The sequence below is a fragment of the Eptatretus burgeri genome, chromosome 14 (genome assembly GCF_056783735.1).
Source record: "Eptatretus burgeri isolate ZD-2024b chromosome 14, Ebu_testis_v1, whole genome shotgun sequence".
In the NCBI taxonomy this organism is placed as follows: Eukaryota; Metazoa; Chordata; class Myxini; order Myxiniformes; family Myxinidae; genus Eptatretus; species Eptatretus burgeri.
The window spans coordinates 9,045,172-9,066,807 of NC_140974.1; the positions used below are offsets into that span (position 1 = coordinate 9,045,172).

The 21,636-nt window shown below is 41.1% G+C and overlaps 1 protein-coding gene across 2 annotated transcripts in view; it reads left to right on the forward strand.

The window, feature by feature from the left end:
• Window positions 1-21,636, forward strand: part of LOC147012619 (adhesion G protein-coupled receptor B3-like) — a 242,602-nt gene that overhangs the window by 200,469 nt on the left and 20,497 nt on the right. For both annotated transcript variants that reach the window (XM_085853642.1, XM_085853641.1), the window contains exons 21-24: window positions 4,147-4,297; window positions 6,749-6,818; window positions 14,410-14,476; window positions 14,677-14,762. In XM_085853642.1, the coding sequence (XP_085709768.1) occupies window positions 4,147-4,297; window positions 6,749-6,818; window positions 14,410-14,476; window positions 14,677-14,762 (374 nt within the window). The remainder of the gene's footprint in view (window positions 1-4,146; window positions 4,298-6,748; window positions 6,819-14,409; window positions 14,477-14,676; window positions 14,763-21,636) is intronic.

Genomic DNA, 21,636 nt, shown 5'->3' on the forward strand with positions numbered 1-21,636 from the left:
GAATGTAAGAAGAATTCTATGTTCGATTCTCGGCTTTGCCTATTCCATATTATGTTCCGATATTTTTGGCCTAAAATTATTCGAATGCAGGAGAGCCGCAACAAACTGGCACATTCACAATGCAGATATTCAATGATTAGACAATTGGCACCAATTCAGTTGCACTTATACAAGGTGTTGTCAAGAATTGTCATTGGAATATTAATATACCAGAGATACAATGACTAAATGGGGGAGGTTGGCACCGGAATCAGTGCATTTTCAAATAAGATACAGTCGGCTATGACCTGCGATCATCACGTTAAACTATCAACAGCAAATACGACCAGCCTGGAGATAGCACAAAGTCCGCATTTAAAGCAGTCATTTACACAGAGTTAAGGTTATGCACAAAGCACTAGATATGGGATATGCAAAGCACCAAACCCAACATTTAACTTAAACATCAGAAGTACAAAGCAGCCAACCATGGCAGGTGCTGACCACAACCACAACCGCAACCTTTTTCCATTTCTTATCCATTTTCGTATATCCATGTCTTTTTCTACTACTGCTAACTAGCGCTCTCCGTGACTCATCCCTCGTGACTCTTGTCACTAATCTCACGACTCGCGACATTTGACGGTTGACGGTTTTATTTATTAAATGATGCATGCACCAAAAACAGGTTTTATCTGCATAACTTCAAATGTAAGCACGATTGCAAACACACAGATTTTTTTAATTTTTATGAGAAAATTACTTTTGTAAGATGGAGGGTTGTGAAGTTCACGTGGTGCACTTCATCTTGAATTGTGTAAATTTATGTCTTTTCCCTATTCATATTATAATATTATGAGGATATTACATTTATACCTATACTAACTTACAACCAATCAGGTAACCTGCTTAATAGGGCCTCCATATCGAAGATGCTGATTGGCTATTCCTTAAAACTAAATGATCCACAATATATATAACCACCCAGAGCATCGATATTCCACACGAGGTCTTGTGGCTGTCTGTCGTCTTGGCTGCTGGTGTTGGTGCTTTCGTTATTATCCCGCCCCCCCGGAGGGAGGGAGCGGGATATTATCATTGTCCGGTTTGTTTGTCTGTTTGTTTGTTTGTCTGTCTGTCTGTCTGTCAGCAACTTTACAGCAAAACGGCTTTAGCAAACACTATCAAATTTAATCCACAGGTGGGCAATGAACCTTTGACGACCCCATTAGCTTTTGGGTCCAATTGGATCAAAGGTCAAGGTAAAGATCACGAAAAGATCAAAATCGTTTTTCGCTCAAACTTCGTCAAAAATGATCTGATTTACTTCAAACTAAGCTTATAGTGAACCTTATTCTATTTGTCACTTACTAGTGCATGCCCGTAGGTGCGTAAACGACGACTGGATTGGGGCATTTTTTCAATTAGATCGGACCAACCGTATCATAAATGGCCATAACTTTGGAAACACCTGGGAAACATACTCAGGTCCCCAGCGTCAATTGTGATGTCATATCAAACGAAGAAGAAGAAGAATTGTGACGCCCCCTCTCTCTCGCTACCCGGTAGTCTCGCCCCTCCTCTCTCACCCCCACTCTCACCCCCCTCTCTCGCCCCCACTCTCACCCCCCTCTCGCCCCCTCCTTTCTCTCCCTCTCTTGAATTGTGACGCCCCCTCTCTCTCATCCCCCCTCTCTCCCTCCCCCTCTCCCCCTATCTCACCCTCCTCTCCACCCCCTCCTCTCTCACTCCTCTCTCTCACCCGTCTCTCTCGCCCCGACTCTCAAACCTTAATATCAAACCTTGAAAAGGCACATCCGCGGGTCCCCAGCAATATTCCTGGCAAGTTTCAATCAGATCAGACCGTCAATCATGCAAAAAAAAAATAATAATAATAATAAATAAATAAACATTAATTGTGACGTCATTCGTGACGTCATAGCACCATGTCTTGTCATTGGTCGACAGATAAATGGCCGTAACTTGGGAACCGCTCGTCCGATTAATATCAAACCTCGAAAAGGCACATCCGCGGGTCCCCGGCAATATTCCTGGCAAGTTTCAATCAGATCGAACTGGGGGTCGTCGAGAAACTGCGGTCACAGACAGACAGACAGACAGACAGACAGACTGACACACACACACACACACACACACACACACATTGCTGGAATTATAGATAGATAATCCTACCCATTCCTATAGTGAAAAATGCATATTTGTGAAGATCGGTAGGGTCCGAAGTTTTGGGGGTCATGGTCATCGGTCAAAATTACAAAATTTTCCATTAAAACTAAAACATGGTTACGAAAATACAACTTTACAGGAAAACGGCTGGCTCAAACACTGTCAAATTGGATCCACAGGTGGGTAATGAAAGTCTCGAGTCAAAATCGTTTTACGATCAGAATGTTTTAATTTATTTGTTATTTAATATTCTTGTTGAACAAATATACATAACACAGAATATAAATTGAAAGAATATTTCATTGTTTATTAACAAACACAAATAACAAACCATTCTCAATACTATATTACAGATAGTACATACCTATAATATGGACTGTATATATTGTAACTGTGAAAGTGAAATTATTCTTTATAGTATGGACACGGTTAGCTGTAAACTAGTGGCCAAGTATATCTTAAGTTTATATTGTTTATTGGCTTTCATTTTACACCATGACCTTTGACCTTACGTGTCCTTGAAAGGTCAAAATCATTTTATGGTCATAACTTCGTCAAAAATGGTTTAATTGACTTCAAACTAAGACTAAAATATTCCTTATTCTATTCCTTATAATCAACATTCAGGTCAAGGATGTGTCAAATTTAAATTTGATCCCCAAAATAACTGTATGCCTTAAATGGGTGAGATTTGTTGTGCCTGGCACCACTTGTTATCTTTTATCTTGTGCGCTTGGACTGTATTGTCTTGCCAATTGCTTTTGGAGATGCGCTGGCAAGCGCACACTTATCTCTTGACTGTTATTCAAAGAAGGATATTATTAAAGAACAGTTTATCCAAGAAGGCCTTATTATTCACCACGTTGAATATCTGGAATTAGGGTTTTAGTTCACACAGGTGAACTCTTAAACAGCAAGGAGTTCACAGTGGGCGCTCGTCCTTAAACACGAAGTTGTTCACAGGGTGCAACAGGGCATAAATGGGTGGCGTACAAGTGGGGGGTGGGGCACCAGATGCGCCATGGGGGGGCATTACACCCAAATCCCCCCCCCCTCGCGACGGGCCTGTACTGAATGTATAACGAGGACTGAGAAAGTTATGTTGAGAGGTGGGGGCAGGAAACTTGTCCCACTATATATATATATATATATATATATATATATATATATATATATATATATATATATATATATATATATATATATATATATATATATATATATATATATATATATATATATATATATATATATACACACACACACACACACACATACATTCCACAATGGTGAGCTGTTCCAAACAATATTAAAACCATGAAGGAAATGTGGGCTAAGGTGTTTGTTTTCTTCTTATTTCAATGTTTTCATGAATGCTTTATTTTTTTATTTTTTTTTGGTGTTTGTTTAGCCTTTGTGACATTTTCAATAACCAACTCTTGATGTCAGGTCATCTCTATGTTGGCTTCACATTTTTTATGTCTTTGGGCAGCATGGGCTATTGTACAATTTTAAACATTGACTGATGATGTTTTTACCTCTGCCACCGAAGGTGGACGCAGGTTATGTATTCACCTGTGTCTGTCTTTGTTTGTTTGTCTGTCTGTGAGAAAGATATCTCAAAAGTTATTGACGGATTCAGACGAAATTTGGAGGACAGGTTAGGAGTCTGACAAGGACGAATTGATTCGATTTTGGTGAAGATCTGGATCCCCTTTTTAAAGTTATTCTTTACCATTGAGAGATGAGGCCAAAAACGATATATAACATGATATGTCAAAAAATTTTGAATGGATTCAGCTCAACTTGTTTTCAATGTTTCAATGTCTCAGAAATAGTGTGTGAATGGTGTTTATAAGCTCTGTTTGGAGTACAAATTTACACTGTGTATGCAAGAGCTGCTGAAGCTGGCATACTATCCCTCTCTGCATACCCCTCACCCCCCTCCCCCCAACCTCCTTCCGGGCATCCAAATTATAGGTCACCTGCTCGCTCATTGCTGGCCTTTTGCACTTCTTCTTCCTCGCATCATTCTGCTGGGTGCTCACAGAGGCCTGGCAATCATACATGGCCGTCATCGGTCGTCTGCGCAGCAAGATCATCCGCAAGCGTTTTCTGTGCCTGGGATGGGGTAGGCTGTTGCATGAAGATCTCAACTTGTATTGTAATTTTATGTTTGTCAACTAATTTCTAATATATTCTGGTATTATGTTTACAAAAAACACAAAAGAAACACGTAATTTTTCAGATATAACTATTCTTATTGATATGAAACCACTTTTTTTTTAATTATATATCAAATGAATTGCAATAAATTAATTAATTGTAGGCCAAAACAAACCTGAGAACCCCAAAAGTGTCTAAACAATAGAGGGATGGAGAGAATGCAAATATCTAAAAATATATGAGCAACAATTATAAGAACAGCAAAAAAAAAACAATAAAAGATATATGTTTTGAGGCTAATCTGAGATTTTCCAGTGGCCGTCAACTTGGAGAGTGGGAAAGTGCAGAAGTAAATGGTCACAAGGAAATTGTTTCATTATTTCGAAAGGAAAGGAGGTGAGAAGAGTTTTGATTCAGAAATTTTAGTGCAGCATTCAAATATTCTATAAACAAGATGCTCACAATAATGCAGCACGCTCCAAAAAAGTATAAAGAGGCGTGTATAAATAAATCAATAAAAGATTACATTTATACACTATTTTCTTATTAATTACATATACTTGTACATTTAACAATAAAATTTACAAAACGTTGATGTGTCTTGGATGGAGCTGGCAGGATGGCTCGTGAGCTGTCTAGCCTGGGTTCGAATACCGACCCGGCTATAAAAAAAAAAAAACTGTCATTCCGGTGTTTCACAGGCTGGGCGATTCATCACTGTGTGTGCAGTTCCTTGGATGGATGTTAAACTGGGCATCCCGTCTGCTGGAATTAGTTGGTGAACATTAACGATCCCGTGGTGTCCTTCACAAATAATCGGAAAGCTATCGCCAGCACCATGAACTAATTCTAAATTCCTGCCCGAAGTACTGCTGGGAAGGCAATGGCAAACCACTCAGTATAACCCTTGCCAAGAAACTGCTTCAGCAGCACCAACACTTTGTAACAGAGTATGGACCCTAAGGACCCAAAAGACTGAGAGGACCCAAAAGACCCTGAAGACCTAAAAGACCTCGAGATCCAAAAGATCCACAATACCCCTAAGACCCTGTGGACCCTTTAAGACTTTATGATAAATGGATGAGTTGTTTGTGTGGCATGGTTTTTTTATTTTTTTTATTTTGTATATCTATTAATTACGTACTATTGGAGTACACCTTTTGACTCTTTTGTCTGCTTTGACCCCTTTGAACTTTGCAGACCATTTAAGACCCTCAAGATCCTAAGGACAACCAATACCCCAAAATAACTCCATAATTATTATTATTCAGGTTCCCAGGCTTCCAGGCTGGGAAACCTATTGTTTTTGTTCAGACTAGCAAAAATGCCTGAAGTCGTAAAGACCAATGAAAATTTGGTTCAATGGACCAACGGACTCCCGAGCACCAATAAATGGATAAGTTCAAGTACCAATAAATGGATTACCAATAAATGGACTAGTTGTGATCTATCATGATTTGGAAGGGATGTGGTTGGCTCTTTTAAATGCATCAATGAGGACATTGTAGACATTCCAGAGAATCTCATCCAATAAATGCCTCTGATTAACTGTCATTATTTTAGCCTGTAAATCTCAATGATTGACCGGTAAGTCCTGCCGAGAGGGTACACACTCACCTGCCTGGGTTTGAATCTTGATCTAGTTATAAACTGTCATCCTGGTGTTTCATGGGCAGGGTGAGCTATAAATGTGTGGATGGATGTTAAACTGGGTGTCCCATCTTCCAGCATTAGTTGTTCGATGTTAAGGATCCCACCCACGGTATTCTTTCGGAAGAGTAGGCAAGCTATCGCCGGCACCTTCAACAAATTGCAAATTCCTGCAAATTGCTGATGCAGGGAACTGCATCAGCAGCTGGGGCCAAAATTGTTGAGGCCAAAAACTGGACACATGGTGCAAATGAAAGAAGAAGAATGGTTTGGCCTCAATAAGAGCTGTTCGAGGTCAACCTTTCTGTGACATCACTGGTTACTCCCACGGAAACCGGTCTACTAAATGAAATCATGGTTTTGAAACTTTTATAGTCGTTTAATGAATAAACTCGAACTTCTCATTAATTTTTAAGATTTCTAAAATTAGTTTTCACCTTGTGAAAGAGTCTTGAGGAACGAGCTGAAACCCAATAGAACAAGCAAAAAAAAGTCACACAAACCAAAAAAAAAAGGCCACAAACCGTATTTTGACTTCAAAACGCACACAGTTTAATAATTTTTACATTATAGCAAATAAGCTGCTTTCTTCTTCATTATTGTTTAAGGCTTTTATCGTTTCTTTTTGTTCAGAGGAGATGCAGTCTAATTGATTTCATAACCCGCCAGCTATTGTAATTTGTAAATGGCCTAATTCTGTTTCTAATTTGTGAAACTTTTCTTTTGACCCTTTTTGTTAAACTTTTGACCTTCTTCTACACTACAGGTTTGCCTGCTTTGGTTGTGGCAATATCTATCGGATTCACCAAGACCAAGGGCTACGGCACTGCAAATTAGTGAGTACGGAGCGGGTAACCGTGGCATGTCTGTTTTGGGTAATTCATGACTTTATGCCGAATCGCATGGCTTCGTACTCTTTCTGACATTGCAATTGTGTTGTTTTAATTAAAACAATAAAAATAAAACTCCCGTCGTACTTTGCACTCGCTAGCTGTGTCTACCTTTCGGCTTCATCGTTGAGGCCAAAAGCTGGTTCTTCCAATGTGAATGCGTAAAGCCTTAAATGCTGAAGGACACCATGGGTGCTAAAATGACAACAACAACAACAACAACAAAAGCTTCAATGGCAAAGAAAGTGAAAAGTGAAAGTTGAAATAAAAAGAGAAAGTTGGAGGAAAGTAAAGATGGAAGAAGAACTGTAAAGAAGAAAGGTGAATAAGCTTGAATGTTATTTTAGAATTCTTGCGAATCATCATGGCATAACGAGTGGATAACGAATTGCTGTTAATTAGTATTGGGTAGTGACGGAAACGATGCTTAACCTGTATCTTCATTTCCACAATGTGTAAGATGTATCATCATATAATTTCACGAGAACTACCCTTGTAATCGATCAAATCGCTGTTGGCAGTTTGTTGGTCCGACCGAATCACCGAGACACAACAAATCCCAAGAACTGGTTTCATTGGTGAGGTTTTTTGTTTCTTTCATATTAATATGAAACAAAGCTCATAAAGGAGCTTAAACAGGATTAGCAGATGAGCTTATCGTTTCACCATAGTTTTCACCAGGCAAGTGAAGATTGCGTAGTCTCTAAAGTTTCACGTGACTATGTTCGTGGGTTAGGAAGGTACAAGTGAGCTTTGCCTTACCCCCAAGCCCACAGAGTATACCGACTACTTGACTGGGTCCACAGCTGGCAGATCTTACTTTTTGATGATGAAACATTAGACAGTACTGTTTGAATTGTCGAAGACAAGACGATGTGAATATATCATATAACCCTTTCACACGACTTACTGCAGGGGAAAATTTTCTGACCCGGGGGTTTTTCACCCCTCCATCCCATTGACACCGGTTTCGTGAACTCGGAATGAGCTTCTTCGGATATTTCAATGCCTTTTCAGACTGTACGTTTGTGATTACCATCCCGTGGATCAAGATGGACCCACAATGCTTTGCCTTACAGTGGCCCCATTCGCAGTAACAACACAGAAAATGGCGCCTGTTCCCCAAACTACGATTGTCATTTCTCTCTTGATAGACGAAGTAGATTGGAAGTATATTAATTTTAAGTAGTGGTCGGAGATACGACTACGTGTTACAGCTTGAAGACTAGAATGGCACTTGGTAGAGTACATACCTCTGCCAGGCTGAACTGTATCTACATCAGGATCTTCACCAAAATCAAACAATTTGGTCTTGCCACACACACAACCTGGCCACCATGTTTCATCCGAGTCCGTCCCTTTTTGAGACCATGCTACATATCAAATTTGGCCCGATCTTTCAATGGTGAAGAATCAATGAATTGTGTGAATGTGAAAATGAATGAATCAATGAATAATGGTGAAGAATTAATTTTTTTAAAATCATTGTGTTCGGATCCAGATCTTCACCCAATTGGAATCGATTCATCCTTGTCACACATCCAACGCGTCCACCAAATTTTGTCCAAATTTGTCCATATCTTTTTGAGATATCCTGCTCACAGACAGACATTCGACAGACAGACTAACAAACAATGACAGACAAACAGACAGGGATAAAAACAACCTCCGCCCACCTTCGGTGGCAGAGGCATAAAGCAAAAGGGAGCTGTAACTCAGACGAGACAACAACCTTTTGATCATGAAGTGGTTGACGCAGCGAATAGTTTGACAGGGAGAGCAGTGGGAGTAAGATCAGTTGATTCGTTTTAAAAGATGTCTTGGATAAATTGCTTTGAGATGTAGCAAGAGTAGATGGATACAGGTAGGAAGACAGGAGTGTGCACGTCTTCAATACCATAGGTTGTTACTTCCGAAATGCAGCTCGGATGTTGTGATGCTATTTATCTTGAATAGTTCTCAAGAGTACAGGATTTTGACAGGGTACCACATCAGGCAGTAAGTGTCTGCCTCGGCTCACCATGTTCAACCGGGGTCATTTCTCAACTTCCACTTAGCTATACTCCACCACTGCAGCTCTCACTCGATTTGGGGTACACCAGAGTTTTTGTTCAACTTTAGTTCCAGAAGGGGATTGTTCTGATGAATTCAGGTTCTCCAAGATCCTGGGCATTTCCCTGCCATTTCGTTGAGATCTTCAGCCGCGTTTGCACACCTTCCCCGTGTTTGCCGTACTTCCTCACAATTACTCCCACACCCCTCCCATCCTTTAATTTTTTTTCTTCACGAAAGATAGACAGAAAAAAATCACTTCATTTCATTGTCATTAGTCGATGATACTCTCTAACTTGGCCTCTGATTCGGTGGCCTGCCTGCAAAGCCCCAGGGTGACAGTGTTTAACCGATCCTGCCCTATCAAAATTGAACCCAGACTAAACAACTGAAAGGTGCTGCAGATTGCAACTGGGCGATGCAGTCATCCCAGATGTTGAATGAGTGAAAAAAAAAAAAAAACAAAGCGATAATTAAATAAACGGACAAATAAACAATGAACACACTGATTAGGTAAACAAATATTATAAATTATTACTGCCTGCAGGACATCACATACTCCTACATGCCCAAATGAACTGAACTGAAGTGTACGAGGGATTCTCAGGCAATGGTGGGATATTTTATAAAGTCCAATAAACAATTTCATATTTCTGGCAATAATACAATATTATCTCATTTCTTTTAGAGAGTTTTCCATCACCCGCAGTCATTATCTGCAACAAGTTGGGAAATGGCTGCAAAGCCTCAACACTCCGATTCCTCCATTCCAAAGGGATTCAAGCTGTTATCTTCTTGACGAGTACTGATGGGTACTATAGAAATGTAGGCTGTACTTGTTAAGCTGTTAAATTACTCCCTTCCCTGATGATTATAACCTCTTCCAACCTTGTAGAAGTAGGCCAGAAGCAAACGAAATGCTTGCCGTTTCCCCGGTTATATTATCATCGGAGTGTTTCAAATGTTTCTCAAGCAACACATCATTCTCTGCTTTCAAAGCGTTGACGAACTGCCCCACACCTACTTCAGACAGAGGTGATCCTCAACAGAGATCCATGTTATGTGAAACCATCGTAGGCATTAGGTCTCATGGTAAATAAGGCAGGTCAAACACCGCTATCCCCAGCATTTCAAAAACCTTTCAGACAACATAAATCAGCATCTCCGAGCCAGAATTACTCCATCGAGTCTCGGTTGCCCACCTGTCAATTGTGCTTGTACTTTTCTCACAAACTACTCAATTCATACAGCACAAAATGGAACCGTCTCAAACTGTCAGGTTCAGTAAAATGCCCACGACCCTGTTGCTCCTGTTTATCATTGGCATTAAGGATCTTTGTCTTCTTGAATATTCACTTATTAGCTTGCTTCACACCTGCAATTCCTCAAAGCCATCCAATTAGACATTGGCATTCCAAGAAATATTTCCAAAACATCTCGCCTTTATGTATTATCCTGAAATATCACTGCATTTCTGTTGCATTCACACTTCTGTCAAAGGAATTGTTAACCAGTTCGGAATGGATAGATAGCATCCACTATTTGTAGGCTCAAGGTTGGTGTTGTCTTTCAACCCTGTCAGAATAAAGAGCTAGTCTTGCAGATGAAGGCACGTGTCGATCTGTGGCGGATAGGTGGAAAAAAAATGGATGAAATCAACAGGACGTGGATCGATGGTTGCTAACCGGCGTGGGAACTGAGAAGTTGACGTTTCAGGCATTAATACATCGGAGCGTCATCGGAGCAAATGAGAGGGACCATTTCAGTTCTTTTGCTCCGATGAAGGGTCAATGCCTGAAATGTCAGCTTCTCCTTGTTTCTCACGGTGGTTAACATACCTTAAACAAAGTTCTGTTGATTTCATCCATCAATCAGATCGATTCTATACCCAGAAGGTGAACTAGCAAAGTTATTGTTTCAAAAAAAAAATCAGTGTTGGTGAGAATTTGGGCTTTAGCTCAGGTACCATAACACAGCCTACTACTTTGAAACAATAGCATTTGGTATTTCGGTACGTAATATCCCCAAACAAGTTCTCCCCATCTTGTGTATTCGGCAGGGGAATATTTTTGGCCCATCTTTCCATGAGCCGGCTGGTCAGGCCTGATGTTTGACTTGAGCTGATTTGGGCAATAACAATTGTTAATTTGTTCACAGTGTCAGTGATAACTCACCGACTCATCACGAAATGGAACACCCAGCTTAATGGCCATCTGAGGGATGACGCACTTTGTGATGTCCTCCTGAGGATGGACATCCGAAAAGACAGAGGGTGCGTTCGTGCGTGTGTGTCACTGGTTGAGAATGAAACCCAGGTTGGACGGCCCAAAGGTAAGTGTCCTGTTCATCAGGACTCTTACCTTTGGGCAATACAGAGGTGCCATCCATACGACAGGCTGTTACCTCTGTACCATCCTGTCAGACCTTTAAAACAGCTGAGTAATTACAAAAATCATGTCTGCTTATGTAGTCTCTTGGGATCTCATCAGCAGCCACTCTCCCAGACCCCACCACTCCACCAAGACAATTCAGCTTACTCGGGTTAAACTACATTCTCATTACTGTATCAATTTCATAACATTTAACTATGTCCACGTTATCCATCATTTTCACAGTTTTTTTTTTTCATAATTTTTTGGGATATGGCCCCCAAGTAGGTATATTTAACCCTTCAAACAGGGTATTAGTCCACAGACATAATTTAATTTTTTTTAATACTAATTATGGACTCGTGAACTACCCACATTATGCCTTTGTTAAAACTCGTTTCACTAATCCAGTCACCTGACTGATGTGTACTTCTCGCTCCATCACGAAGGATGTGGAATATCAACAGCTAACATTCCTTCTCTCATTCTCTAACTGAATGTGTGACTTCCATGTCTGAAGTCTTGAAATGGCCATCAAACGTTCACCCCTGACATGCATGTACTGTAGAGGAACGGAGAGGTTATTAATGTAATCGGTGTGTGTTGCTGCGAGTGTGAAAGTGTGCGCATCGATCAACTTTAATAAATATCGTTTGTACTCAGATGTACTGTAATCTATATACCACAACAAGGCTCGGAATAGTTAATTGCTCAGTCATGTTGCTCTTTACTTTAGTTGTCAATACAATTTGAACTTTGCGCATGCTAAAACCACATAAATTCCATTATGGGAAGTGGACTCGTTTGGGATTCCTACTGCTCCATGAGATGCAAAATTGCCTTGATCAACATCCTTGTGAACAGGGCTCGGAGGAGTTGCCCACCTTGTAATCTTCCTGCTGAATTGGAGAAAATCATGAACATACTCGTGAGAATGGTTACCCGGTGTATATAATTGAGATATGTGCACAAGTTTCTAAATACGACAAAGGATCTCGCAAACTTGGTCCTGACAAATGTCCTGTGTATGTCGGGATGCCGTGGAAAGGATGATCATCAAGAAGGTTTGAAGAACAAATCAAACGTACCATATCGAACGTGTACCTGGTTGTACAACCTCGAGTTATCTTTACCTCTCACCGTTTACTTATGTCAGTCAACAAGGATGTTCTGCCCACCCCAAAAATCAGCAATGTTATCGAAGAGTTTAAGTGCCGATGTGAAGCTCGGTACATGGGCCGAACAACCCAGAGGTTGGTTAACCGTATCAAACAGCAGGACCCTCTGGTGATTCGAGAAAAGAACTTGAGAGTGAGGACACAACCAGTGCGAACATGTAGGAACGTTCAAGGACCGTCAGCCATTTCTTGTTATTCTGCCATGGCACGGTGCTTAGTTGTCAACCCATTCTGTGCGGACCAGTACAATGCAGATATGTTCAAGACATTGAACCGAGGTTGGAGTGTTTCACATCTATGTATGTTGGAAACAACCTTCGCCTTTTCCATGGACCCTGTGTTACATGGTCAAAAGCAATTTGTACATTCTTTCATTCTCTTTCAACATGGAAACATCAAATCTGGTGCTCCGACTGCTGTCCAAGGTATGCATGCAAATGGAGAGTCATCAGCCTTGGGGGCGTCACATCCCCCCTCCCTCCAAGGCGTTAATCTGCTCCAGCCAATCGAAACCAGAGATACTGATGATGGTGGGCTAACCAATGGGGGCTCAAATTACCATTGAGGTCATAACTGATGAACCAATCAGTGTCAATCTTACATGGACAAGCTTGCACGCTCTCTCACTTCCTAGCTCTCTTGCTGTGATTCAACCTTCAAAAGTGCAGCACGAAAAGCTTTGGTTGATATGTTGTGTTTGTTTTTTGGAATATTAAATTGCCTTTGGTGAAGTTTAAAATGACTGAACATTGAATTTTAAGTAGTTTATGAAATCTATCACAGTTACTTTTATACAGGGTGATGAGCCCTTGCAGAGGGCTCTGCAACATGCATCTGGTGAACCTAACATCTCACAATGAAGAGCACACAGAATTCCAAATTGAAATTCTACGAACACTCTTACAAGATTCAGGGTGCTCACCTGTTACAGGAAGAGGACTACCGTGCAAGGTTCGAATTCTGTCGACGGTTCAAACATAAAATCCACAATTCCCCGGGTTTTTTGATGAGTTGACATTTTCTGATGAAGCAACATTCCACATCAGTGGTAAAGTCAACCAGTACAAATTTCCACACTTGGGGGAGACAGAAAAACCTCAGGAAGTCGAGAAACATGAAAGAGACTCATCAAAAATCAACGCCTGGTGCAGTCACAGGAAGTCTCGCATCATCCACCCTTTTATTGAAGAAGCAGCAATCAATGGTGAATGTTGCTTCGCAATGTAGTAGAATTTCTATATTTCTGAACTACGATGATTACATCTTTCAAATAGCGCCTTCTTCCAGCAGGACGGCGATCCCTGCCACCTACTTTGAATGTGCGATGTTTGTTGAACGACGTTTTCACAGACAAGTGGATCAGTAAACGTGGACCGATTATTTGGCCATCTCATTCATGTGGCCATTCCCCCTTGTACAAATTTTTAGGGAGCTATGTTAAAACTTGTTTACTCATCAAAACCTTGTTCTTTGAATGAACTTGTAGCGACAATCACAAATACAATTCATGAAATCAATCAGCAGCAACTGGGAAATGCTTACAACAAGTTGGAAAATCGGATTGAACGTTGTATTACAAAACATGGCGGTCGTGTTGAAGCCGAGAAATTTGCACTGAATTGTGTTTTTTAAATAATAAAAAAATATTTTGAATTATGCTTTCATGTGCCGTTTACAATTTGCCTCTATCAGGTGTGCATTCAAGGTTATTAAAGTTTAAAGTTGCACAATGACTTTATAAACACTCTATATGGAAGCTAAAACGATCACGTGTTCCTGGAAAACTCTGTGGACACGATGCAGCGTGAGAGAGTAGTAAAACTTTTCTTCTATTAAACGATTTTTCAAACCATATTTTACACCATTAATATTTCACGTTGTGTTTGTCATACTGGAGATGTTAACATGACCCGAGTTTTATATTTCTTTTTTGTAAAGTTGTTGGCTGTCTTTGGAGGGAGGACTTCTCTATGCCTTTGTTGGCCCAGCTGCCGTGGTCGTCTTGGTAAGAGATTTTCATATATATATATATATATATATATATATATATATATATATATATATATATATATATATATATATATATATATATATATATGTAACACACACACATGCACATGTGGTTCCCAAAGTTCCACTTTACTGCCTATCAAATATGTTTGCTGTTCACAATCAACTATTGATGAACTCCTCGACTTTCCTCAGGTCAATATGATTATTGGAATTTTGGTCTTCAATAAGCTCGTTTCAAAGGAAGGAATTCCGGATAAGAGACTGAAACACCGTGCAGGGTAAGCAAATCACCCTTTATTTACATAACGCCCATTTTGAGTCACTTTTGTTTCCAGTTTCCCCAACATTTTGAAAGGTGTTGAAAATGCATAAGTGTCTCATTTCTACAGGAATTTGGTCGAAAGTTTGGAGTAAATTTTTTTGGAATGTATCTTCACCTGGTGTTCACCATTATCTACTCCAAAGACCTTTTCAGCACATCAGTGTCATAAGATCGATCCGACGTGTCGAAATGGCCAGCACACTAGTCTGCCCAGTTGTATTACCTATTTGTTTGGGGGTATTTAGAGTTTCAGAATGGTATGCTGGCCTTTGCTACCTTGTCACTCACCTCTAATCTATCTGGCCTGTGTTGGAATCCTCACCCACTCCAGCAATCATACAACCAGCATCCATGTGCTGCATATGAAATGATGAATGATGATACCTTGTTATCCTACAGACTGCTCCGAACATCATTTTTTCAGCCTGTGGGCAAACCTCCTCTTAAAGACGCATGTGCAGTATCCCCTATTCGGAGTATTTGAAGCTGATGCGGTGATGCTCAAAGCATCTAATATTACACGTGCATGTTTGGCATTGCAGAGTCAATTTAATGGTGTACATTGTACGAGATTGCGGAAGATTATTTGGATAGGACTGATGAAGGGGAACAACCTGCGGTTAAAGGAGCGAATCACCAATGAACCGAGCATAAATACTTGAATATAAAGCTTGCTATTAAGAATGTATGCTTGGTGAATGGTACTTTGTTGTTGTTTCCAACTTCGCAACAACTGTGCCAAGCCGAGTGTTGGCTTAGTTGTTAAGGTGGCTGGCTTGGGATCTCAGGGTCCTGAGTTTGAGCACCTGTTGTTCTGTTGAATTTATACCAGGTGGAGTTGACTCAGCCTGCCATCCTTCCAAGGTTTGTGAAATAAGTACCAGTGTACTCGAAATATGGGGCGTTGCATCATTGGCTCAACCAATAATGCTACCCACATCTTTGTGCTGCATATGAAGGAGGAGGAGAAGCAACTGTGCATGTGGCTTTTAGTGTTCGTCCTACGTCTGTTTTATTTATTAATTACTTTTGATGTGCGTTTTATACCATATGTATCCATCTGCATAATTGCATAAAGAGATACTGTACTCTGAAGATGACTGTGGAGGGGGTTTGCAAGATAAGAGAGAACACAAGAATTGGGAAGAGAGGAAGGAGTAAAGGAAAAGAATGGATTGAAGATATGGCATTTGAGAGTAAGTGAGGAGCATCAAATTTAGCCATTTTTTGCAAATGGAATTTGTAAATTTATTTATTTATATGCAGCCTGTGGCTGCTTGCCTGCATCGTTTTCTGTGGGTGCGGCTGTGCCGCTGATGCAATGCCCCGTGTTACCAGCATGTCGGTACTCATTTCGCTGACCTGGTATTCACCATCATGGCAGGTTGAGTCAACGAGCCTGGTATTTATTCAACAAATTGACAGGGGCTTGAACTAAAGACCTTAAGATCTTAAGCCAGCCACCATAACCATTAAACCAATACCAAGCTTTAATTTGTAGATGACTGTATAATTTTGGAAAGCGGATCAAAACTAGAACGGCACTCAGTGGAGCGCATACCTCCGCAAGGCTGACTAGTTTACTTTGTATCCCACTGATAGGCCAGATATGCATCCAGAGAAAAACCAAGATCAAATCAGCTTGTTCTTGTCACCGAACCAACCTGTCCACCATGTTTTGTCATAACTCATCAGCCGAGTCATTGCGAAGACTTTAAAAATGGTGTGTGCTGCTTGCTTGCTTGACGCTCATCAGTTAAAAAGGATTGAGCATGGGCAACCATAGGTTGGCAACCATTTCACAGGCTGGATGGGCGTAATGGCCTCCTCCTGCATTGAAGTTAGGAAACATTATTATTAGGTTACCGAAGGAACCCTATTGTTTTTGTTCTGTTTATTTAATTTTTTTCTTCTGCCGCATTTTCCAGATTTATTGGCTTTTAAATTCGTTTTCTCCACAACCGCTTAAGCAATCGATGCAAAACTTTCAATGAAGGCGCACCTATTCATGGAGATTTTAAGAATGATAACTACGACGTCATTGGTCATGCGGTGTGGCAGCCATATTGGAAAAAAGGAAAAACTTTGGCCATATTCTTCTCTGGACCTGCTCAACGAAAAAAAAAATTGAAACTTGCACAGGTCAGGAATGCACTTTTTTTTTTTGGATACACTGTCGAGGCTTCGACGAGAGCTAACACAGAACCTACAACAAGGGGAGCAGGAGACAAGAGGGGTGGGAGAGGGAAGGACAAAACATTGGGAAGAGAGACATTAGGAGATCTGTGGAAGGGAGAGGGATGGGTTGGGGTACATGGGGTAAACAAGATGGACACTACAGGGACTTCCAGGTTTATACAGGCAATATACACACAAAGCATGGACAATGTTGATACATTAGCAAAATTTTGGGAGGGGTGCAGGGTGGTTTAACGGGTGCAGAAAAGATCATAGTTTTGGATGGGGGGGGGGGGTGACGAGATGGTGGTGAACAACTATCTTGTCGACCTGGAGGAAAGAATGAGATTGAAGACAGGATGAAAGGTGGTTTCACAAGTGGGGAAAAAGAGGAATAAATGAGTGCAGGTGAGCAGTGATTCTCGATCGAGGCAGTTTCACTAGGCGGGGGTTGCTGGTGAGCTGATGCCATGTGGTCTAGTTGCAGAGTCAGAGTCGAGGGTTGCCAGAAATTTCTCCACCTTTGAACGTGAAAAAGACACAGAATTCAAGAGCAGTTGGTTATGAGTGGGAATGGTGAGGGGGGGGAGGAGAGAGAGAGAGAGAGAGAGAGAGAGAGAGAGAGAGAGAGAGAGAGAGAGAGAGAGAGAGAGAGAGAGAGAGAGAGAGAGAGATATATATATATATATATATATATATATATATATATATATATATATATATATATATATATATATATATATATATATATATATATATATATATATATATATATTATGGACACAAGAGTTTGAATCAAACACAGAATTGAGGCATTCGGCCTTCTCACGAGCAGAGTCGGCTGTGGTGCCATTTGAAGTGAGGGAAGGGATGGAAGGGGAGCATACACCAGAGCCTGACATAACAAGGCACCTCCAGGATTTAGAGGAGGGAGACAAGTTTGAAAGTTCATTCTTGAGATTAGACAGATGTTGTTTCCTGGCTCTCCTGAGGGTAGAGAACGAGATGGGATGAATCTGTGCATAAGAGAGAACAGGCTTCTGTGGAAGAATTCCCAGGCTGAATCAATATTAGAGGTGCTAGATTTAGGAGACCAGTCCTTAAGTGTGATGGCTGCAAGCAGTCCCTGCCAGTTTGCTTGAGTGAACTGCCAAACTCGCCAGCTCAGAGGCGGTTCTCTGAGAATGGCCAGAGAGATGCTGACCGACACTAGCACATGATCAGAAGATTGGGGCAGAGGATGAGCAAGATACATTGGCAGGGAAGTTGGTCATCACCAAATCCAGGAGGAAAGATTTGTCATCAGGAGAAATCCAGATTGGAAAGTTCACAGATTGAGTCAGTCCCATGGAGCCACAGAAGTATTTTGCAGAAGTGCCATGGCTGGTGAGAAAGGTAGCAATACCCAGCCAATTCGCATGGTGACAATTGAAATCACCACATATGAGGAAGAGAGTGGGGATGAGTGATTAATAGTTGGTCCATGTCATCATCTGAGAGAAAAATGTAGATGGAGTCATTACTGTTGGGAGGATGGTACAACACACAGACAAACATGATGTGAGAATGGAGGGGAAGTCATAACCAGAGGTACTTCTGACATTTGGGAGATGTAAGAGCAGTGGATGAAGAGTGAGAAATTGAGTTTTTGATGTGAAGCATGACTCTACTGCCAGGACGGGTTCAGGTTGATCAAACCGGAGGAGTCGATAGCCAGGGAGAGACACTAAGGGATGTCCTGTGGGAGGAAGGAGTCAGCAAAGCATATTATATCCGGTTTATTGGCAGCAGCCTGGATTGAGGGATGTGAGGTTGGAACGGAGGCCTCGGATGTTTGAGGTCCACATGGTTAGGGACAGGGGAAGAGAAGCTGCTGATAGGACATAGGGATGTGGAAAGAAGCAAGGAGATGGTGCGGGGCAGGTGTGGGGGGGGGGTTGTTGGGGAGGGGATGAACCCAGGAGGGGCAGGAGTGAAGCTTGAAAGGGGGTTAAGCAAGGGGGAAGTTGAGAGGGAACAAGACGAGGTTGACGTTGAGAGGGGGCAAGGTAAGGGGTGAGCAGAAGGGGGGTGGGGGGATGGTACTGATATGGAAGGGTTTGACTCCATGAATGGACGTGAAGGGGAAATGTTTGTTGCTTTCACACAGCCTTTATAAAATTGACGCCTCAGGATTCCTAGACTGGATAACCTGCGACAGGCTTCATAGGTGGGGTGGTGTGAGAGTGTTTGGTTGAAGGCATGGAGGAAAATTTGGCTACACGTGAAAGAGGATGCTGGATGAAGTAAGCATTCAGGAGTGAGGTTTTGGAAAATAACCTTGTCAAATAGAAAAAGGAAGAGATTTTGATGATGAAGAAGAAGAATGATTAATGGTCTGTTCATGATGGAGTAATCAGCAGTGTAATGATGCACGTTAAGATATTTTGGAAGTTTTTAAAAAATATTTTTTTCATGTTGTGAAAGGGTTTTAAAGATGAGAAATATTTTATTAAATTCGGGGATTATTGCAAAGATGATGTAGGAAAATGAGAGTAGAGTTTCGAACAAAATTTTTTTGTTCTTTCCATTGGTGTTGTTGATCGCTGAGTTTTTTTTTTCCGAATGTTTTTTTTTTTTAGGATGAAGGAGAGATATTTTGTTTTACTTATTGAGGGAAGAGGGGAAATAATTGAGCTGAGGGTTCAGAAGTAACAATAACTATAACAAAGAAGCTTAAAACGAGGCAGAAAATGGTAGGGAAGCGCACTCGACTATCGCAGGTAAGCCTGAATGAACTTGAGAGACAAACTAAATTATTTAACACAGCAGGACACGGTTTAGGAGAGAAGAGTTAACGAAAAACAAGTAGCACAACAAATAAAAACAAAACCATTGCTCCATATAGTCTGAAAACGATGATGTCATCGGTCATGTGGTATGGCAGCCATATTGGATAGAAAAATGAACCTTATCCGATCACAACGAAAGTTAGCAAACGTGATTGTCTACCCATAGTCAGGGTTTAAATTTATGCCGTCATAGGTCATTTGGTCGGGCAGCCATATTAGATGGAAAAAAAACAGATCCTTTAAAAACGTTCTTCTCCGAAACCGCTGAACAGATCGATGCAAAAGTTGATACCATATTTTCCAGTGTATAAACCTCACTTTTCACTTGGCAAAAAAGGTAATAGTTGGGGGTGCAGTTAATACGCAGGTATAGAAAAAAAAATCAGTCTTAAAAACGATCAATGCTGAATTTCAATTACATTCCAAATTAGCATTCCTTTTTTTTTTAGCAGTTGGAACTGCTGTTAAGCCCAATTCCACCGTTTAAACCTTGAAAACCAGTTAACGTTAAGAGTTTGAAAATCATCTTGTTGACCGTGTTCAGAAATTAAATAAACCCACACTCTGAAACGTCCGGAGACACCCGGAGTTTATGTGTGTGGGGTATATAGAGCCTCCCGGCTCTGAAAATGCCATTAAACACAAAAGAAGAAGAACACCTGGTCTCACACAAAAAGAAGACTTATTCACAATAGCTAGAGTCTAATAACGGAGCTCCCACCTCAAATAAGCTTGCTCGCAATGTGATGATCAACACGACTGGTCACGAGAAGGACCGATTTATCATTATGCTCGCCTGCACCACAGATGGTGACAAGATTCCCACGTATGTCATGTTGAAGAGGAAGACAATGCCCAAAGACAAGGTTTCAGTCAGCGTCATTGTTCCTGCACAGGAGAAGGGGTGGATAGATGAGGGACTGGTCCAGAACTGGATGTGCATGGTCTGGAGTAGTAGGCCGGATGACGGTCTCTCAACGGCGGAGCATGCTCATCCTGGATGCATTCAGTTGTCACAAGACCGACGACACCAAAGTGCTGCTCAGTCAGACCAACACCAATCTTGTCATCATCCCAGGTGGGATGACTTTGCTCCTGCAGCCCCTCGATGTGTCCATCAACAAGCCATTCAAGGACGGGCTATGTCGCTGCTGGTTCGACTGGTTAATGAGAGGGGAGAAGACCTACACCAAAAGTGGGAGGATGAGAAAGGTCGACCTTCCGATGATCTGTGGTTTGATCATCAAGGTGTGGGAGGAGATACTGTTGGACATCATCAAGCGAGCATTAATGAAATGCTGCATCTCCAACAACATGGAGGCACAGACAACATCATTTGGGAAGAGGAGGCTGCAAATCATGGTGACAGCGATAGGGACTTGCTCTACCATGATTCGGACAAGGAGTTACGTGCCGTCTTCGACGAGGAAAGCATTGACGAGGATTTCCACGGGTTTAGCTGAAAAGCTTCATCAAACCCAAACGGCCCTTTTCAGGGCCACAAAAACACAATAAATATGTATGATACCGGGATGAATCCCTTTTCTTCCTTTTTCGAGGAACAAAAAAAAATCCTCTTTATAATAATAAAAAAACAAGAAAGAAAAATAAAAACTTCTTAGCATCCTCTCCTCTCTCTTAAACTTCTTGAGAAGAAGAAAAAGGCTGTTAAACAAAATTAAGCAGACATGGGAGTAAGCATGTTGATACCTCTGTCACTTTGTTCCATACAAAGATAATGTACAAACGTATTTAGATCTAGATCAGAAAATAAAATGATCAATATTTTCATTTCTGTTAAGGGTGAAAACATGGGTGTGG